A 19,455-nucleotide genomic window follows, 5' to 3' on the forward strand; every position below is an offset into this window, starting at 1 on the left:
CCTTCCGATCCCTTCTCCCAACCCCTTCCCCCCCCACCCCACCCCCACTAGGGCTATCTGTTACTTGCTCATCCTGCTTTCTACCCTTAGTGTCACCATTAGCACATTTCTTAGCTAATATTACCACCGTTACCACCCTTTTGTCCTTTCGTCTATGACATCTTTGGCAATCTCTCCTTTGCTTCTACCTGGCCCTCCATCCAGCTCTATCTGTCCCACCCCTCTCAACCAGCTTATTTTTCACCTCATTTCTACATTCCCTGCTTTCTTACCTACCTGTCCTGCTACCTTCCGACTTCTGAGGACATACACTTAAAGGTCCTTATGTTCCTCTACATTTCTCAGTCTACTACCACTTATTATGTGCTTCCTTGCCTTGTTTACCCTCCCCAAATGCATTACTTCACATTTCTCCATATTAAATTTCATTTGACAGTGATGTAGAAAGAATCAATCATGTTCATTAGTAAAGTATGATAATTATTTCCACTACAGGTGGACTAAATTCATCCCTATCTCTACTCATCATTTGTCATTATACATTCTGTTTACCCTATGCACGAAGAGGATACTTTTATAAGATTGACTTCAATATTTAAAATGAGGTAATATAAAAAAAAACACTTCAACATCTGCAGGATATGTTTACTCTAGGTACATTTAGTAATCTTTAGTTATACTGTATAAAATATCTAAAGATCTGAGGTCAACTGAGGTCAGTTGCAGTATGTCAATTTCTGTTCCACCTGAGATCAGCTAACTGAGCAGTGTGTAACTTGGAATGAAGCTAGGTAGTGTGTTCAGCCACTAGGCCATCAAGAGAGTTTGATTATTCATTTACATCAGCCATCTGCCAGTAACACAAACTGTTTTCTTAACAAATCCATCACTGGCAAGGTTGGCATTTATTAGCCATCTCCAGCTGCCATGGTGGGCCAACTGAGTGGCTTGCTAGGCCAGTCCAGAGGAGCAGTTAAGATTCAACCACATTAGTGTTGGAACAGTCATACAAAGGACAGAATAGGTAAGACTGAAGGTTTCCTTCCCTAAAGCATAGCATTGAACCAATGGGTTTTTAATAACTTCATATTCACATTCTTTTTAAACAGCAACCACCCTTTCATTTCCTGAATTTGCCATCTGAATGCAAATTTCCAAACTGCCATGTTGGGATTTGAACCATGTAGTTAATACATCTGTACTTTATTACATTTAGCAAGTTTCTTGTTTTGACTGGGTCTTAGTCTCATCTCAATTCCTCCCAGCAGTCTTTTCAAATGCTGCCATTACAGATACTTCAGTCCACACTCACCGGTACTTTCTTTTGTGTAACTATTACAGCACAGTCCTTTCCACGAACAGCAACTGAAGTGAGGCCACCCTGGTTTATTGCCTTAAAAGCATATTCTGCAATAAAAAACAAATTGCCTTAGGCATTGAAAACATTGAAACACAATTCCAATCCGTGTTGCTATAACAAGATGATTTACTAAGATGAATCTCATATTGAAAACTTAACAAGAGTCTTTCCATCACAAAGCCACTGCTAATATCTACCAGATGTTGAATGTCTCAGCAAGTTTCTGCCCAGGCATCAACAGAAAGAGCTAAGCTATCCCGGACTATCTAGTCCCACATGCCATCATCGACACACCTGCTTGCACCAGGATTTCCACACTCCCCTGCCAAAATCAGGACCGTTGTCCATGTGCCCCGCCCCCGCAACTACTGTACCATGCTCCTTGCCCCCCCCTGCCTGGCCAGACTCCTCAGCACCCCCCCGCTGCCGACCCCGCCTGGTCAGCATCCTCTGCCCCAGGCCCTCCCTCCACCGCATCCCCTGCGCCCCCCAGCTTCTCTACCCCAGGCCCTCCCTTTACCTTCTGTACCCCAGCTCCTCCCACCAAACCTCCCTTCTCTAACCCAGGGCCTCCCTCCTTCATCCCCCCTCGTCCCCACTAATGACTCCAGGGATGAAGAACTGCAGCTGTAAGGATAGATTGGAGAGGTTGGGACTGTTTTCCTTGGAGAAAGAAAGGTTAAGGGGAGACTTGAAAGAGGTATTCAAGATCCTGAGGGGTATGGGCAGGCTAAATAGTGAGAAACAGTTCCCATTCTAGAGAACATCAAGATCTATACGGCACAGATTCAAAATAATGTGTAAGGTTATGGGGATAAGGACTAGGTGGAATGCTCTTTCAGGGAGGCAGTGCAGACTCGATGGGCTGAATGGCCTCCTTCTGCACTGTAAAGATACTATGGTAAATAGTGTGATACGTTCTCTACCCCTCCTGCTCCCCACTAACTTCGCTACCCCAGGCTTACTCGCCCCTTTTCTCTATTCCAGACTCTCTCTCACACCCCCACTTCTCTTCTCCCAGCTCCCCCCGCCCCCATCCCCAACTTCTCTACTCCAGAACCCCCACCCCTCTCCTCTGCTCCACACCCCCCCGCCCTTCTCCTCTGCTCCACACCCCCCGCCCCTCTCCTCTACTCCAGACACCCCCCTCCCCTCCCATCTCGGCTCCAGACACCCCCCCTCCCCTCCCATCTCGGCTCCAGACACCCCCCCTCCCCTCCCATCTCGGCTCCAGACACCCCCCCTCCCCTCCCATCTCGGCTCCAGACACCCCCCCTCCCCTCCCATCTCGGCTCCAGACACCCCCCCTCCCCTCCCATCTCGGCTCCAGACACCCCCCATCCCCTCCCATCTCGGCTCCAGACACCCCCCCTCCCCTCCCATCTCGGCTCCAGACACCCCCCATCCCCTCCCATCTCGGCTCCAGACACCCCCCATCCCCTCCCATCTCGGCTCCAGACACCCCCCCTCCCCTCCCATCTCGGCTCCAGACACCCCCCCTCCCCTCCCATCTCGGCTCCAGACACCCCCCATCCCCTCCCATCTCTGCTCCAGACACCCCCCATCCCCTCCCATCTCGGCTCCAGACACCCCCCCTCCCCTCCCATCTCGGCTCCAGACACCCCCCCTCCCCTCCCATCTCGGCTCCAGACACCCCCCATCCCCTCCCATCTCGGCTCCAGACACCCCCCATCCCCTCCCATCTCTGCTCCAGACACCCCCCATCCCCTCCCATCTCTGCTCCAGACACCCCCCATCCCCTCCCATCTCTGCTCCAGACACCCCCCATCCCCTCCCATCTCTGCTCCAGACACCCCCCATCCCCTCCCATCTCTGCTCCAGACACCCCCCATCCCCTCCCATCTCTGCTCCAGACACCCCCCCCGATCCCCTCCCATCTCTGCTCCAGACTCCCCCCGATCCCCTCCCATCTCTGCTCCAGACTCACCCCGATCCCCTCCCATCTCTGCTCCAGACTCCCCCCGATCCCCTCCCATCTCTGCTCCAGACACACACCCCCCATCTCTGCTCCAGACACACACCCCCCATCTCTGCTCCAGACACACACCCCCCATCTCTGCTCCAGACACACACCCCCCATCTCTGCTCCAGACACACACCCCCCATCTCTGCTCCAGACACACACCCCCCATCTCTGCTCCAGACACACCGCCCCCATCTCTGCTCCAGACACACACCCCCCATCTCTGCTCCAGACACACCCCCCCCATCTCTGCTCCAGACACACCCCCCCCATCTCTGCTCCAGACACACCCCCCCCATCTCTGCTCCAGACACACCCCCCCATCTCTGCTCCAGACACACCCCCCCCATCTCTGCTCCAGACACACCCCCCCATCTCTGCTCCAGACACACCCCCCCCATCTCTGCTCCAGACACACCCCCCCCATCTCTGCTCCAGACACACCCCCCCATCTCTGCTCCAGACACACACCCCCCATCTCTGCTCCAGACACACACCCCCCCATCTCTGCTCCAGACACACCCCCCCCATCTCTGCTCCAGACACACACCCCCCATCTCTGCTCCAGACACACCCCCCCATCTCTGCTCCAGACACACACCCCCCCATCTCTGCTCCAGACACACACCCCCCATCTCTGCTCCAGACACACACCCCCCCATCTCGGCTCCAGACACACACCCCCCATCTCTGCTCCAGACACACACCCCCCATCTCTGCTCCAGACACACCCCCCCCATCTCTGCTCCAGACACACACCCCCCAATCTCGGCTCCAGACACACACCCCCCATCTCGGCTCCAGACACACACCCCCCATCTCGGCTCCAGACACACACCCCCCATCTCGGCTCCAGACACACACCCCCCATCTCGGCTCAGACACACACCCCCCATCTCGGGCTCCAGACACACACCCCCCATCTCGGCTCCAGACACACACCCCCCATCTCGGCTCCAGACACACACCCCCCATCTCGGCTCCAGACACACACCCCCCCATCTCGGCTCCAGACACACACCCCCCATCTCGGCTCCAGACACACACCCCCCCATCTCGGCTCCAGACACACACCCCCCATCTCGGCTCAGACACACCACCCCCCATCTCGGCTCCAGACACACACCCCCCATCTCGGCTCCAGACACACACCCCCCATCTCGGCTCCAGACACACCCCCCCATCTCGGCTCCAGACACACACCCCCCATCTCGGCTCCAGACACACACCCCCCCATCTCGGCTCCAGGACACACACCCCCCATCTCGGCTCCAGACACACACCCCCCATCTCGGCTCCAGACACACACCCCCCCATCTCGGCTCCAGACACACACCCCCCCATCTCGGCTCCAGACCACACCCCCCCCATCTCGGCTCCAGACACACACCCCCCATCTCTGCTCCAGACACACACCCCCCATCTCTGCTCCAGACACACACCCCCCATCTCTGCTCCAGACACACACCCCCCATCTCTGCTCCAGACACACACCCCCCATCTCTGCTCCAGACACACACCCCCCATCTCTGCTCCAGACACACACCCCCCATCTCTGCTCCAGACACACACCCCCCATCTCTGCTCCAGACACACACCCCCCATCTCTGCTCCAGACACACACCCCCCATCTCTGCTCCAGACACACACCCCCCATCTCTGCTCCAGACACACACCCCCCATCTCTGCTCCAGACACACACCCCCCATCTCTGCTCCAGACACACACCCCCCATCTCTGCTCCAGACACACACCCCCCATCTCTGCTCCAGACACACACCCCCCATCTCTGCTCCAGACACACACCCCCCATCTCTGCTCCAGACACACACCCCCCATCTCTGCTCCAGACACACACCCCCCATCTCTGCTCCAGACACACACCCCCCATCTCTGCTCCAGACACACACCCCCCATCTCTGCTCCAGACACACACCCCCCATCTCTGCTCCAGACACACACCCCCCATCTCTGCTCCAGACACACACCCCCCATCTCTGCTCCAGACACACACCCCCCATCTCTGCTCCAGACACACACCCCCCATCTCTGCTCCAGACACACACCCCCCATCTCTGCTCCAGACACACACCCCCCATCTCTGCTCCAGACACACACCCCCCATCTCTGCTCCAGACACACACCCCCCATCTCTGCTCCAGACACACACCCCCCATCTCTGCTCCAGACACACACCCCCCATCTCTGCTCCAGACACACACCCCCCATCTCTGCTCCAGACACACACCCCCCATCTCTGCTCCAGACACACACCCCCCATCTCTGCTCCAGACACACACCCCCCATCTCTGCTCCAGACACACACCCCCCATCTCTGCTCCAGACACACACCCCCCATCTCTGCTCCAGACACACACCCCCCATCTCTGCTCCAGACACACACCCCCCATCTCTGCTCCAGACACACACCCCCCATCTCTGCTCCAGACACACACCCCCCATCTCTGCTCCAGACACACACCCCCCATCTCTGCTCCAGACACACACCCCCCATCTCTGCTCCAGACACACACCCCCCATCTCTGCTCCAGACACACACCCCCCATCTCTGCTCCAGACACACACCCCCCATCTCTGCTCCAGACACACACCCCCCATCTCTGCTCCAGACACACACCCCCCATCTCTGCTCCAGACACACACCCCCCATCTCTGCTCCAGACACACACCCCCCATCTCTGCTCCAGACACACACCCCCCATCTCTGCTCCAGACACACACCCCCCATCTCTGCTCCAGACACACACCCCCCATCTCTGCTCCAGACACACACCCCCCATCTCTGCTCCAGACACACACCCCCCATCTCTGCTCCAGACACACACCCCCCATCTCTGCTCCAGACACACACCCCCCATCTCTGCTCCAGACACACACCCCCCATCTCTGCTCCAGACACACACCCCCCATCTCTGCTCCAGACACACACCCCCCATCTCTGCTCCAGACACACACCCCCCATCTCTGCTCCAGACACACACCCCCCATCTCTGCTCCAGACACACACCCCCCATCTCTGCTCCAGACACACACCCCCCATCTCTGCTCCAGACACACACCCCCCATCTCTGCTCCAGACACACACCCCCCATCTCTGCTCCAGACACACACCCCCCATCTCTGCTCCAGACACACACCCCCCATCTCTGCTCCAGACACACACCCCCCATCTCTGCTCCAGACACACACCCCCCATCTCTGCTCCAGACACACCCCCCCATCTCTGCTCCAGACACACACCCCCCAATCTCTGCTCCAGACACACCCCCCATCTCTGCTCCAGACACACACCCCCCATCTCTGCTCCAGACACACACCCCCCATCTCTGCTCCAGACACACACACCCCCCATCTCTGCTCCAGACACACACCCCCCATCTCTGCTCCAGACACACACCCCCCATCTCTGCTCCAGACACACACCCCCCATCTCTGCTCCAGACACACACCCCCCATCTCTGCTCCAGACACACACCCCCCATCTCTGCTCCAGACACACACCCCCCATCTCTGCTCCAGACACACACCCCCCATCTCTGCTCCAGACACACACCCCCCATCTCTGCTCCAGACACACACCCCACATCTCTGCTCCAGACACCACCCCCCATCTCTGCTCCAGACACACACCCCCCATCTCTGCTCCAGACACCACACCCCCCATCTCTGCTCCAGACACACACCCCCCATCTCTGCTCCAGACACACACCCCCCCATCTCTGCTCCAGACACACACCCCCATCTCTGCTCCAGACACACGCACCCCCCCATCTCTGCTCCAGACACACACCCCCCATCTCTGCTCCAGACACACACCCCCCATCTCTGCTCCAGACACACACCCCCCCATCTCTGCTCCAGACACACACCCCCCATCTCTGCTCCAGACACACACCCCCCATCTCTGCTCCAGACACACACCCCCCATCTCTGCTCCAGACACACACCCCCCATCTCTGCTCCAGACACACACCCCCCATCTCTGCTCCAGACACACACCCCCCATCTCTGCTCCAGACACACACCCCCCATCTCTGCTCCAGACACACACCCCCCATCTCTGCTCCAGACACACACCCCCCATCTCTGCTCCAGACACACACCCCCCATCTCTGCTCCAGACACACACCCCCCATCTCTGCTCCAGACACACACCCCCCATCTCTGCTCCAGACACTCACCCCCCATCTCTGCTCCAGACACACACCCCCCATCTCTGCTCCAGACACACACCCCCCATCTCTGCTCCAGACACACACCCCCCATCTCTGCTCCAGACACACACCCCCCATCTCTGCTCCAGACACACACCCCCCATCTCTGCTCCAGACACACACCCCCCATCTCTGCTCCAGACACACACCCCCCATCTCTGCTCCAGACACACACCCCCCATCTCTGCTCCAGACACACACCCCCCATCTCTGCTCCAGACACACACCCCCCATCTCTGCTCCAGACACACACCCCCCATCTCTGCTCCAGACACACACCCCCCATCTCTGCTCCAGACACACACCCCCCATCTCTGCTCCAGACACACACCCCCCATCTCTGCTCCAGACACACACCCCCCATCTCTGCTCCAGACACACACCCCCCATCTCTGCTCCAGACACACACCCCCCATCTCTGCTCCAGACACACACCCCCCATCTCTGCTCCAGACACACACCCCCCATCTCTGCTCCAGACACACACCCCCCATCTCTGCTCCAGACACACACCCCCCATCTCTGCTCCAGACACACACCCCCCATCTCTGCTCCAGACACACACCCCCCATCTCTGCTCCAGACACACACCCCCCATCTCTGCTCCAGACACACACCCCCCATCTCTGCTCCAGACACACACCCCCCATCTCTGCTCCAGACACACACCCCCCATCTCTGCTCCAGACACACACCCCCATCTCTGCTCCAGACACACACCCCCATCTCTGCTCCAGACACACACCCCCCCATCTCTGCTCCAGACACACACCCCCCATCTCTGCTCCAGACACACACCCCCCATCTCTGCTCCAGACACACACCCCCCATCTCTGCTCCAGACCACACACCCCCCATCTCTGCTCCAGACACACACCCCCCATCTCTGCTCCAGACACACACCCCCATCTCTGGCTCCAGACACACACCCCCCATCTCTGCTCCAGACACACACCCCCCATCTCTGCTCCAGACACACACCCCCCATCTCTGCTCCAGACACACACCCCCCATCTCTGCTCCAGACACACACCCCCCATCTCTGCTCCAGACACACACCCCCCATCTCTGCTCCAGACACACACCCCCCATCTCTGCTCCAGACACACACCCCCCATCTCTGCTCCAGACACACACCCCCCATCTCTGCTCCAGACACACACCCCCATCTCTGCTCCAGACACACACCCCCCATCTCTGCTCCAGACACACACCCCCCCATCTCTGCTCCAGACACACACCCCCCATCTCTGCTCCAGACACACACCCCCCATCTCTGCTCCAGACACACCCCCCCCATCTCTGCTCCAGACACACCCCCCCATCTCTGCTCCAGACACACACCCCCCATCTCTGCTCCAGACACACACCCCCCATCTCTGCTCCAGACACACACCCCCCATCTCTGCTCCAGACACACACCCCCCATCTCTGCTCCAGACACACACCCCCCATCTCTGCTCCAGACACACACCCCCCATCTCTGCTCCAGACACACACCCCCCATCTCTGCTCCAGACACACACCCCCCATCTCTGCTCCAGACACACACCCCCCATCTCTGCTCCAGACACACACCCCCCATCTCGGCTCCAGACACACACCCCCCATCTCTGCTCCAGACACACACCCCCCATCTCTGCTCCAGACACACACCCCCCATCTCGGCTCCAGACACACACCCCCCATCTCGGCTCCAGACACACACCCCCCATCTCGGCTCCAGACACACACCCCCCATCTCGGCTCCAGACACACACCCCCCATCTCGGCTCCAGACACACACCCCCCATCTCTGCTCCAGACACACACCCCCCATCTCGGCTCCAGACACACACCCCCCATCTCGGCTCCAGACACACACCCCCCATCTCGGCTCCAGACACACACCCCCCATCTCGGCTCCAGACACACACCCCCCATCTCGGCTCCAGACACACACCCCCCATCTCGGCTCCAGACACACACCCCCCATCTCGGCTCCAGACACACACCCCCCATCTCGGCTCCAGACACACACCCCCCATCTCGGCTCCAGACACACACCCCCCATCTCGGCTCCAGACACACACCCCCCATCTCGGCTCCAGACACACACCCCCCATCTCGGCTCCAGACACACACCCCCCCATCTCGGCTCCAGACACACACCCCCCATCTCGGCTCCAGACACACACCCCCCATCTCGGCTCCAGACACACACCCCCCATCTCGGCTCCAGACACACACCCCCCATCTCGGCTCCAGACACACACCCCCCATCTCGGCTCCAGACACACACCCCCCATCTCGGCTCCAGACACACACCCCCCATCTCGGCTCCAGACACACACCCCCCATCTCGGCTCCAGACACACACCCCCCATCTCGGCTCCAGACACACACCCCCCATCTCGGCTCCAGACACACACCCCCCATCTCGGCTCCAGACACACACCCCCCATCTCTGCTCCAGACACACACCCCCCATCTCGGCTCCAGACACACACCCCCCATCTCGGCTCCAGACACACACCCCCCATCTCGGCTCCAGACACACACCCCCCATCTCGGCTCCAGACACACACCCCCCATCTCGGCTCCAGACACACACCCCCCATCTCGGCTCCAGACACACACCCCCCATCTCGGCTCCAGACACACACCCCCCATCTCGGCTCCAGACACACACCCCCCATCTCGGCTCCAGACACACACCCCCCATCTCGGCTCCAGACACACACCCCCCATCTCGGCTCCAGACACACACCCCCCATCTCGGCTCCAGACACACACCCCCCATCTCGGCTCCAGACACACACCCCCCATCTCGGCTCCAGACACACACCCCCCATCTCGGCTCCAGACACACACCCCCCATCTCGGCTCCAGACACACACCCCCCATCTCGGCTCCAGACACACACCCCCCATCTCGGCTCCAGACACACACCCCCCATCTCTGCTCCAGACACACACCCCCCATCTCTGCTCCAGACACACACCCCCCATCTCTGCTCCAGACACACACCCCCCATCTCTGCTCCAGACACACACCCCCCATCTCTGCTCCAGACACACACCCCCCATCTCTGCTCCAGACACACACCCCCCATCTCTGCTCCAGACACACACCCCCCATCTCTGCTCCAGACACACACCCCCCATCTCTGCTCCAGACACACACCCCCCATCTCTGCTCCAGACACACACCCCCCATCTCTGCTCCAGACACACACCCCCCATCTCTGCTCCAGACACACACCCCCCATCTCTGCTCCAGACACACACCCCCCATCTCTGCTCCAGACACACACCCCCCATCTCTGCTCCAGACACACACCCCCCATCTCTGCTCCAGACACACACCCCCCATCTCTGCTCCAGACACACACCCCCCATCTCTGCTCCAGACACACACCCCCCATCTCTGCTCCAGACACACACCCCCCATCTCTGCTCCAGACACACACCCCCCATCTCTGCTCCAGACACACACCCCCCATCTCTGCTCCAGACACACACCCCCCATCTCTGCTCCAGACACACACCCCCCATCTCTGCTCCAGACACACACCCCCCATCTCTGCTCCAGACACACACCCCCCATCTCTGCTCCAGACACACACCCCCCATCTCTGCTCCAGACACACACCCCCCATCTCTGCTCCAGACACACACCCCCCATCTCTGCTCCAGACACACACCCCCCATCTCTGCTCCAGACACACACCCCCCATCTCTGCTCCAGACACACACCCCCCATCTCTGCTCCAGACACACACCCCCCATCTCTGCTCCAGACACACACCCCCCATCTCTGCTCCAGACACACACCCCCCATCTCTGCTCCAGACACACACCCCCCATCTCTGCTCCAGACACACACCCCCCATCTCTGCTCCAGACACACACCCCCCATCTCTGCTCCAGACACACACCCCCCATCTCTGCTCCAGACACACACCCCCCCATCTCTGCTCCAGACACACACCCCCCATCTCTGCTCCAGACACACACCCCCCATCTCTGCTCCAGACACACACCCCCCATCTCTGCTCCAGACACACACCCCCCATCTCTGCTCCAGACACACACCCCCCATCTCTGCTCCAGACACACACCCCCCATCTCTGCTCCAGACACACACCCCCCATCTCTGCTCCAGACACACACCCCCCATCTCTGCTCCAGACACACACCCCCCATCTCTGCTCCAGACACACACCCCCCATCTCTGCTCCAGACACACACCCCCCATCTCTGCTCCAGACACACACCCCCCATCTCTGCTCCAGACACACACCCCCCATCTCTGCTCCAGACACACACCCCCCATCTCTGCTCCAGACACACACCCCCCATCTCTGCTCCAGACACACACCCCCCATCTCTGCTCCAGACACACACCCCCCATCTCTGCTCCAGACACACACCCCCCATCTCTGCTCCAGACACACACCCCCCATCTCTGCTCCAGACACACACCCCCCATCTCTGCTCCAGACACACACCCCCCATCTCTGCTCCAGACACACACCCCCCATCTCTGCTCCAGACACACACCCCCCATCTCTGCTCCAGACACACACCCCCCATCTCTGCTCCAGACACACACCCCCCATCTCTGCTCCAGACACACACCCCCATCTCTGCTCCAGACACACACCCCCCATCTCTGCTCCAGACACACACCCCCCATCTCTGCTCCAGACACACACCCCCCATCTCTGCTCCAGACACACACCCCCCATCTCTGCTCCAGACACACACCCCCCATCTCTGCTCCAGACACCCCCCCCGCCCCCTCCCATCTCTGCTCCAGACACCCCCCAAACCCCCCCTCCCATCTCTGCTCCAGACACACACCCCCCATCTGCTCCAGACACACCCCCCCCATCTCTGCTCCAGACACACACCCCCCATCTCTGCTCCAGACACACACCCCCCATCTCTGCTCCAGACACCCCCCCGCCCCCTCCCCTCCCATCTCTGCTCCAGACACGCCCCCAAACCCCTCCCCTCTCTGCTCCAGACACCTCCCAAACCCCTCCCCTCCCATCTCTGTTCCAGACACCCCCCCAAACCCCTCCCCTCTCTGCTCCAGACACCCCCCAAACCCCTCCCATCTCTGCTCCAGACCACCCACCCTCCCATCTCTACTCCAGACCGCACCCCCCTCCCCTCCCATCTCTGCTCCAGACCGCCCCCCCCCCCCCATATCTGCTCCAGACCGCCCCCCACCACATCTCTGCTCCAGACCGCACGCCCCCCATCTCTGCTCCAGACCGCCCCCCTCCCATCCCTGCTCCAGACCGCCCCCCTCCCATCCCTGCTCCAGAACCTCCACCCCCTCCCCTCCCATCTCTGTTCCAGACCCCTCCACCCGCTCCTCTCCCATCTCTGCACCAGACCGCCCACCATCCCTGCTCCAGATAACCCCCACCCCCTCCTCTCCCATCTCTGCTCCTGACACCCCCCCTCCCATATCTGCTCCAGACACCCCCTACCCCCCTCCCCTCCCATCTCTGCTCCAGACACCCCCCCCCTCCCATCTCTGCTCCAAACACCCCCCCTCCCATCTCTGCTCCAAACACCCCCCCCCCCATCTCTGCTCCAAACACCCCCCCTCCCATCTCTGCTCCAGACTGCCCCCCTCCCCTCCCATCTCTGCTCCAGACCGCCCCCTCCCATCTCTGCTCCAGACCCCCCAATCCCTGCTCCAGACAACCCCCAACGCCCCCATCTCTGCTCCAGAACACCCCCTCCCCCCATCTCTGCTCCAGAACACCCCCTCCCTCCACTCCCAGCTCCAGAACCCCCTCCCAGCTCCAGAACCCCCCTCCCTTCCCTCCCAGCTCCAGAACCCCCCTCCCTCCCATCTCTGCTCCAGAACCCCCTCCCTCCCCAGAACCCCCCTCCCTCCCCTCCCATCTCTGCTCCAGAACCCCCCTCCCTCCCCTCCCATCTCTGCTCCAGAACCCCCCTCCCTCCCATCTCTGCTCCAGAACCCCCTCCCTCCCCAGAACCCCCCTCCCATCTCTGCTCCAGAACCCCCCTCCCTCCCCAGAACCCCCCTCCCTCCCCTCCCATCTCTGCTCCAGAACCCCCCTCCCTCCCCTCCCATCTCTGCTCCAGAAACCCCTCCCTCCCCTCCCATCTCTGCTCCAGAACCCCCTCCCTCCCTGCTCCAAAACCCCCCTCCCTCCCCTCCCCCCCTGCTCCAGAACCCCCCTCCCTCCCCTCCCATCTCTGCTCCAGAACCCCCCTCCCTCCCCTCCCATCTCTGCTCCAGGCCCCCGTCCTCTCCTCTCTGCTCCAGGCCCCCGTCCTCTCCTCTCTGCTCCAGGCCCCCGTCCTCTCCTCTCTGCTCCAGGCCCCCGTCCTCTCCTCTCTGCTCCAGGCCCCCGTCCTCTCCTCTCTGCTCCAGGCCCCCGTCCTCTCCTCTCTGCTCCAGGCCCCCGTCCTCTCCTCTCTGCTCCAGGCCCCCGTCCTCTCCTCTCTGCTCCAGGCCCCCGTCCTCTCCTCTCTGCTCCAGGCCCCCGTCCTCTCCTCTCTGCTCCAGGCCCCCGTCCTCTCCTCTCTGCTCCAGGCCCCCGTCCTCTCCTCTCTGCTCCAGGCCCCCGTCCTCTCCTCTCTGCTCCAGGCCCCCGTCCTCTCCTCTCTGCTCCAGGCCCCCGTCCTCTCCTCTCTGCTCCAGGCCCCCGTCCTCTCCTCTCTGCTCCAGGCCCCCGTCCTCTCCTCTCTGCTCCAGGCCCCCGTCCTCTCCTCTCTGCTCCAGGCCCCCGTCCTCTCCTCTCTGCTCCAGGCCCCCGTCCTCTCCTCTCTGCTCCAGGCCCCCGTCCTCTCCTCTCTGCTCCAGGCCCCCGTCCTCTCCTCTCTGCTCCAGGCCCCCGTCCTCTCCTCTCTGCTCCAGGCCCCCGTCCTCTCCTCTCTGCTCCAGGCCCCCGTCCTCTCCTCTCTGCTCCAGGCCCCCGTCCTCTCCTCTCTGCTCCAGGCCCCCGTCCTCTCCTCTCTGCTCCAGGCCCCCGTCCTCTCCTCTCTGCTCCAGGCCCCCGTCCTCTCCTCTCTGCTCCAGGCCCCCGTCCTCTCCTCTCTGCTCCAGGCCCCCGTCCTCTCCTCTCTGCTCCAGGCCCCCGTCCTCTCCTCTCTGCTCCAGGCCCCCGTCCTCTCCTCTCTGCTCCAGGCCCCCGTCCTCTCCTCTCTGCTCCAGGCCCCCGTCCTCTCCTCTCTGCTCCAGGCCCCCGTCCTCTCCTCTCTGCTCCAGGCCCCCGTCCTCTCCTCTCTGCTCCAGGCCCCCGTCCTCTCCTCTCTACTCCAGGCCCCCGTCCTCTCCTCTCTACTCCAGACCCCCCCTCTCCCCTCCCTCCCCTCCCTCCCCTCTTCTCTACTCCAGACCCGCCTCCCTTCACATCTTCTCGACTTCAGACTTCCCCTCTCCTCACCCCTTCTCTACTCCAGTCTCCAACACTCCCCCTTCTTTACTCCAGGCTCCCACCTCCCTCTTTTCTACACCTGACTCCCCCATCCCTTCCTCTGGAATGCTTTCCTTTATTACGAGAGGGATTGAGTATAAAAGTAAGGATGTTATGTTTCAGTTATACAGGGCATTGGTGAGACCGCACCTTGAATACTCTGTGCAGTTTTGGTCTCCTTATTTAAGGAAGGATGTAAATGCACTGGAGGCAGGTGAAAGGAGGTTTACTAGATTGATACCTGGAATGAGTGGGCTGTCTTATGAAGAAAGATTGGACAGACTGGGCTTGTTTCCACTGGAGTTCAGAAGAGAGAGGGGTGATTTGATTGAAGTACATAAGATCCTGAATGGTGGATGCTGAAAGGATGTTTCCTCTTGTGGGTGAGTCCAGAATTAGGGGGCACTGTTTTAACATTAGGGGCTGCGCTTTTAGGACAGAGATGAGGAGAATTTTTCTCTCTCAGTTGTGCGACTTTGGGATTCTCTGCCTCAGAAGGTGGTGGAGGAGGGATCATTGAATGTTTTTAAGGCAGAGATAGATTGATTCCCTTGCCTAACAGCAATCTAAGGTTTTCGGGGTTAGATGGGAATATGGAATTCGAAACACAAGATGATCAGCCATGATCTTATTGAATGGCTAAGCAGGCTCGAGGGGCCGAACGGTCTATTCCTGTTCCTATTTCGTATGTTATGTTCTCCCCTCCCGCCTTCTCTACTCCAGACTCCCCCCTCTCCCCTCATCTTCTCTACTCCAGGCTCACCATCTCCACCCTGCCCCCTTCTCTACTCCAGATTCCCCACCTCCCCTCTACCCCAGGCTTTATCACCCCTGCCCGACCTCCTCTCTACCCCAGGCTTCTCTACCACCCTCCCCCCCACCCCAAGACTTCTCCACGTCCCCAGGCTTCTCTTCCCACCTCCTTGACCCCAGGCTTCTCTCCCCACCTCCTTGAACCCGACCCCAGGCTTCTCTCCCCACCTCCTCGAACCCGACCCCAGGCTTCTCTCCCCACCTCCTCGAACCTGACCCCAGGCTTCTCTCCCCACCTCCTCGAACCCGACCCCAGGCTCCTCTCCCCACCTCCTCGACCCCAGGCTTCTCTCCCCACCTCTTCGAACCCGACCCCAGGCTCCTCTCCCCACCTCCTCGAACACAACCCCAGGCTCCTCTCCCCACCTCCTCGAACCTGACCCCAGGCTCCTCTCCCTACCTCCTCGAACCTGACCCCAGGCTCCTCTCCCCACCTCCTCGAACCTGACCCCAGGCTCCTCTCCCCACCTCCTCGAACCTGACCCCAGGCTCCTCTCCCCACCTCCTCGACCCCAGGCTTCTCTCCCCACCTCCTCGAACCCGACCCCAGGCTCCTCTCCCCACCTCCTCGAACACGACCCCAGGCTCCTCTCCCCACCTCCTCGAACCTGACCCCAGGCTCCTCTCCCTACCTCCTCGAACCTGACCCCAGGCTCCTCTCCCCACCTCCTCGAACCTGACCCCAGGCTCCTCTCCCCACCTCCTCGAACCTGACCCCAGGCTCCTCTCCCCACCTCCTCGAACCTGACCCCAGGCTCCTCTCCCCACCTCCTCGAACCTGACCCCAGGCTCCTCTCCCCACCTCCTCGAACCTGACCCCAGGCTCCTCTCCCCACCTCCTCAAACCAGACCCCAGGCTCCTCTCCCCACCTCCTCGAACCTGACCCCAGGCTCCTCTCCCCACCTCCTCGAACCCGACCCCAGGCTCCTCTCCGCCTCCCCCCCCCTCGACCCCAGGCTTCTCTCCCCCCCCCCATCACCCTCCTCTCTACCCCAGGCTCCCCCCACAACCCTGGCTGCCCCTTTCTCTACCCTACAATCCCCCTTTTCTTCCACTCCAGGCTCACCACTCCCAAACAGCCACCTTCTCTACTCCAGACTACCCATCGCCCCTCTGCCCCAGGACTATCCCCACTTTTCTGTACCCCAACCCCCTCCCTTTCTCTACCCCTAGCACCCAGCCTCTTTTTTTACCCCAGGCTCACCCCACCCCCCCCTTTCTCAATCCCAGATCTCCCACCCCCTTTCCCTACCCCAGACTCTCACCTCACCCTTTCTCCACCCCCTTTCTCGACCCCAGGCTCACCCCCACCCCCCCTTTTCTCCACCCCAGGCTCACCCCACACCGCCCCCCCCCCCACTTTTCTCCACCCCAGGCTCACCCCACCCCCCTTTCTCTTCCCCCCACTTTTTCTACCACTGGTTCACTCTTCCCACTATCGCCACTCTCCCCTTTCTCGACCCCAGGCTCACCACCCTCCTCCAATTCTCTTCCCTAGGCTCCCCCCACCCCCTCCAATTCTCTACCCCAGAGTCCCTCCACCCCCCACACCCGGGCTGCTCCCTGGGCCCTCCTACCCCCTCCTTGTGGGGGTTGGGCCCCGGGATGACTGGGCAGTTGTGTGTCGGTACTGCCGGCTCTGCCCCAGGCGGGCCTCACTCACTCACCTACTTGGTACAACCTTCCCTCCGGGGAGAAGATAGTGATGTGACGGTCGAAGCCGGCGCTCGATCCCCGGGACATTTTGACAAAGAAGCCGGACCAGAGCACAACAACATGCAGCAGCAACACCCGGAACTGATCCGCCAACCCGACAGGATATCCGGTTTGAGGCCTCTCCTGACCCGGAAATACTGGAGTCGGCCTGACAGTCAAGCAGCAGCAAAGCCTCGCACTCTCGTTCGATAGCATCCGGCCATTAATAGACACCAGTGGTTTGTTCAAATCAAATAATATGTTTCCCTGAAGAGCAAAAACTTAGATACTGGAATTGTGAAATAAAGACAGAAAACGTTGGCGGTACTCAGCAGTGAAGATGAAGATCGGGTTAAAATTTCAGCTCCATGACTTTGAAAGGTTATCGACCTGAACCATAACTGTGATTTTCTCTCTACAGAAGCCGCCTGACCTGCTGAGTATTTCCAGCATTTTCTGTTTTTGTTACTTTCAAGCCTGATTATACATGTAGATGTTCAATCCAAATGAATAAAGATATCGGAAATGGGGGAAAGTGCTGTTTGAGAGTCGGGAATCATCCAAAAGGATAACAGAAAGGGAGGCAATGGCGTTGTACTGTCACCAGATTAACAATCCAGAGACCAAGGCTCTGGGGACATGGGTTCAAATCACACCAGAGCAGCTACTGGAATTTAAATTTAGTTATTAAAACTGGAATTAAAAAGCTAGTCCTGGTAATAGTGACATGAGAATTATCATCATTTGATGTAAAAACCCATCTGGTTCACCAATGTCATTTAGGGAGGGATATTTGCCATCATTACCTGATCAGGCCTACATGTGACTCCAGACCACAGATTTTTAAGTGCCCGCTGAAATGGCTTAGCAAGTCATTCAGTTCACAGGCAATTAAGGATGGACAGCAAATTGCTGGCCTTGCCAACGATGCCCACATCCCTTGAAAGAATAATTTTAAAAATCAGGTTTTCAATAGACATAGACTTGTCTGGTAGATCTGAACTGTATTTGCAAAATGTGAAACAATTGTTGTAAACACCCATCTGGTTCACTGATGTCCTTGAAGGAAGGAAATATGCCAATCTTACCTAGTCTTGTCTACTTGTAACTCCAGACCCACAGCAATGTGATTGACTCTTAAATGCCCTCTGAAATGGCCTAACAAGCCTTTCAGTTTATCAAACCGCTACAAGGTCTCAAAAAAGGAATGAAACCAGACACTTTCTCTAGCCCAGGCTCACCCCCCATTTCTCTACCCCAGTCTCACCCCTCCCCCTTTCTCCACACCCCCCTCCCCTTTCTCTACAGTTACAACACTGACATCTACCTGGCACTGACCCAGGTACCGGAAACAACAACGGCAAACTCAGCCCTGTCGACCCTGCAAAGTCCTCCTTGCTGACATCTGGGGGTTTGTGCCAAAATTGGGAGTGCTGTCCTACAGACTAGTCAAACAACAGCTTGATACTCACAGATCACAACTCTCAGCTCCATACTCTCAGAATCATATCTTACAGACACTGTCCCAGACAACGCCATCACTATGCCTGGGTAATCTTGTCCAACTGACAGGACATTACAATTGGCGGTTGGGGCGTAGTGGTATACAGTTGGGAGGGAGTTACCCTGGGAGTTCTCCACATTGACTCTGGACCTGATGTAATCTCATGTCATCAAGTCAAACAGAAGAGAAACCTCCTGCTGATTACCTACTGCCCCCACCTCCCCCTCAGCTGATGAACACCATGTTGAGCACCATTTGGAGGAAGCACTGAGGGTTGCTAGGGCACAGAGTGTACTCTGGGTGGGGGACTTCAATATCCATCACCAAGGGTGGCTCAGTAGCACTGACCAAGCTGGCTGAGTCCTAAAGGACATAGCTGCTAGACTGAGTCTGCGACAGGCGGTCAGGGA

General features: G+C 59.4%; 1 protein-coding gene across 1 annotated transcript in view; it reads right to left on the reverse strand.

Annotated features, from left to right (window-relative positions):
- Positions 1 to 17,677, reverse strand: part of psma6a (proteasome 20S subunit alpha 6a) — a 29,543-nt gene extending 11,866 nt beyond the window's left edge. The window contains exons 1-2 of the mRNA XM_041215165.1: positions 17,514 to 17,677; positions 1,313 to 1,407 (exon numbers count right to left, since the gene is read on the reverse strand). Coding sequence (XP_041071099.1) covers positions 1,313 to 1,407; positions 17,514 to 17,589 — 171 coding nt within the window. The 5' untranslated portion in view covers positions 17,590 to 17,677. The remainder of the gene's footprint in view (positions 1 to 1,312; positions 1,408 to 17,513) is intronic.
- Between the last annotated feature and the right edge of the window lie 1,778 nt (positions 17,678 to 19,455).

This window comes from Carcharodon carcharias, chromosome 20 (genome assembly GCF_017639515.1).
Source record: "Carcharodon carcharias isolate sCarCar2 chromosome 20, sCarCar2.pri, whole genome shotgun sequence".
NCBI lineage: Eukaryota > Metazoa > Chordata > Chondrichthyes > Lamniformes > Lamnidae > Carcharodon > Carcharodon carcharias.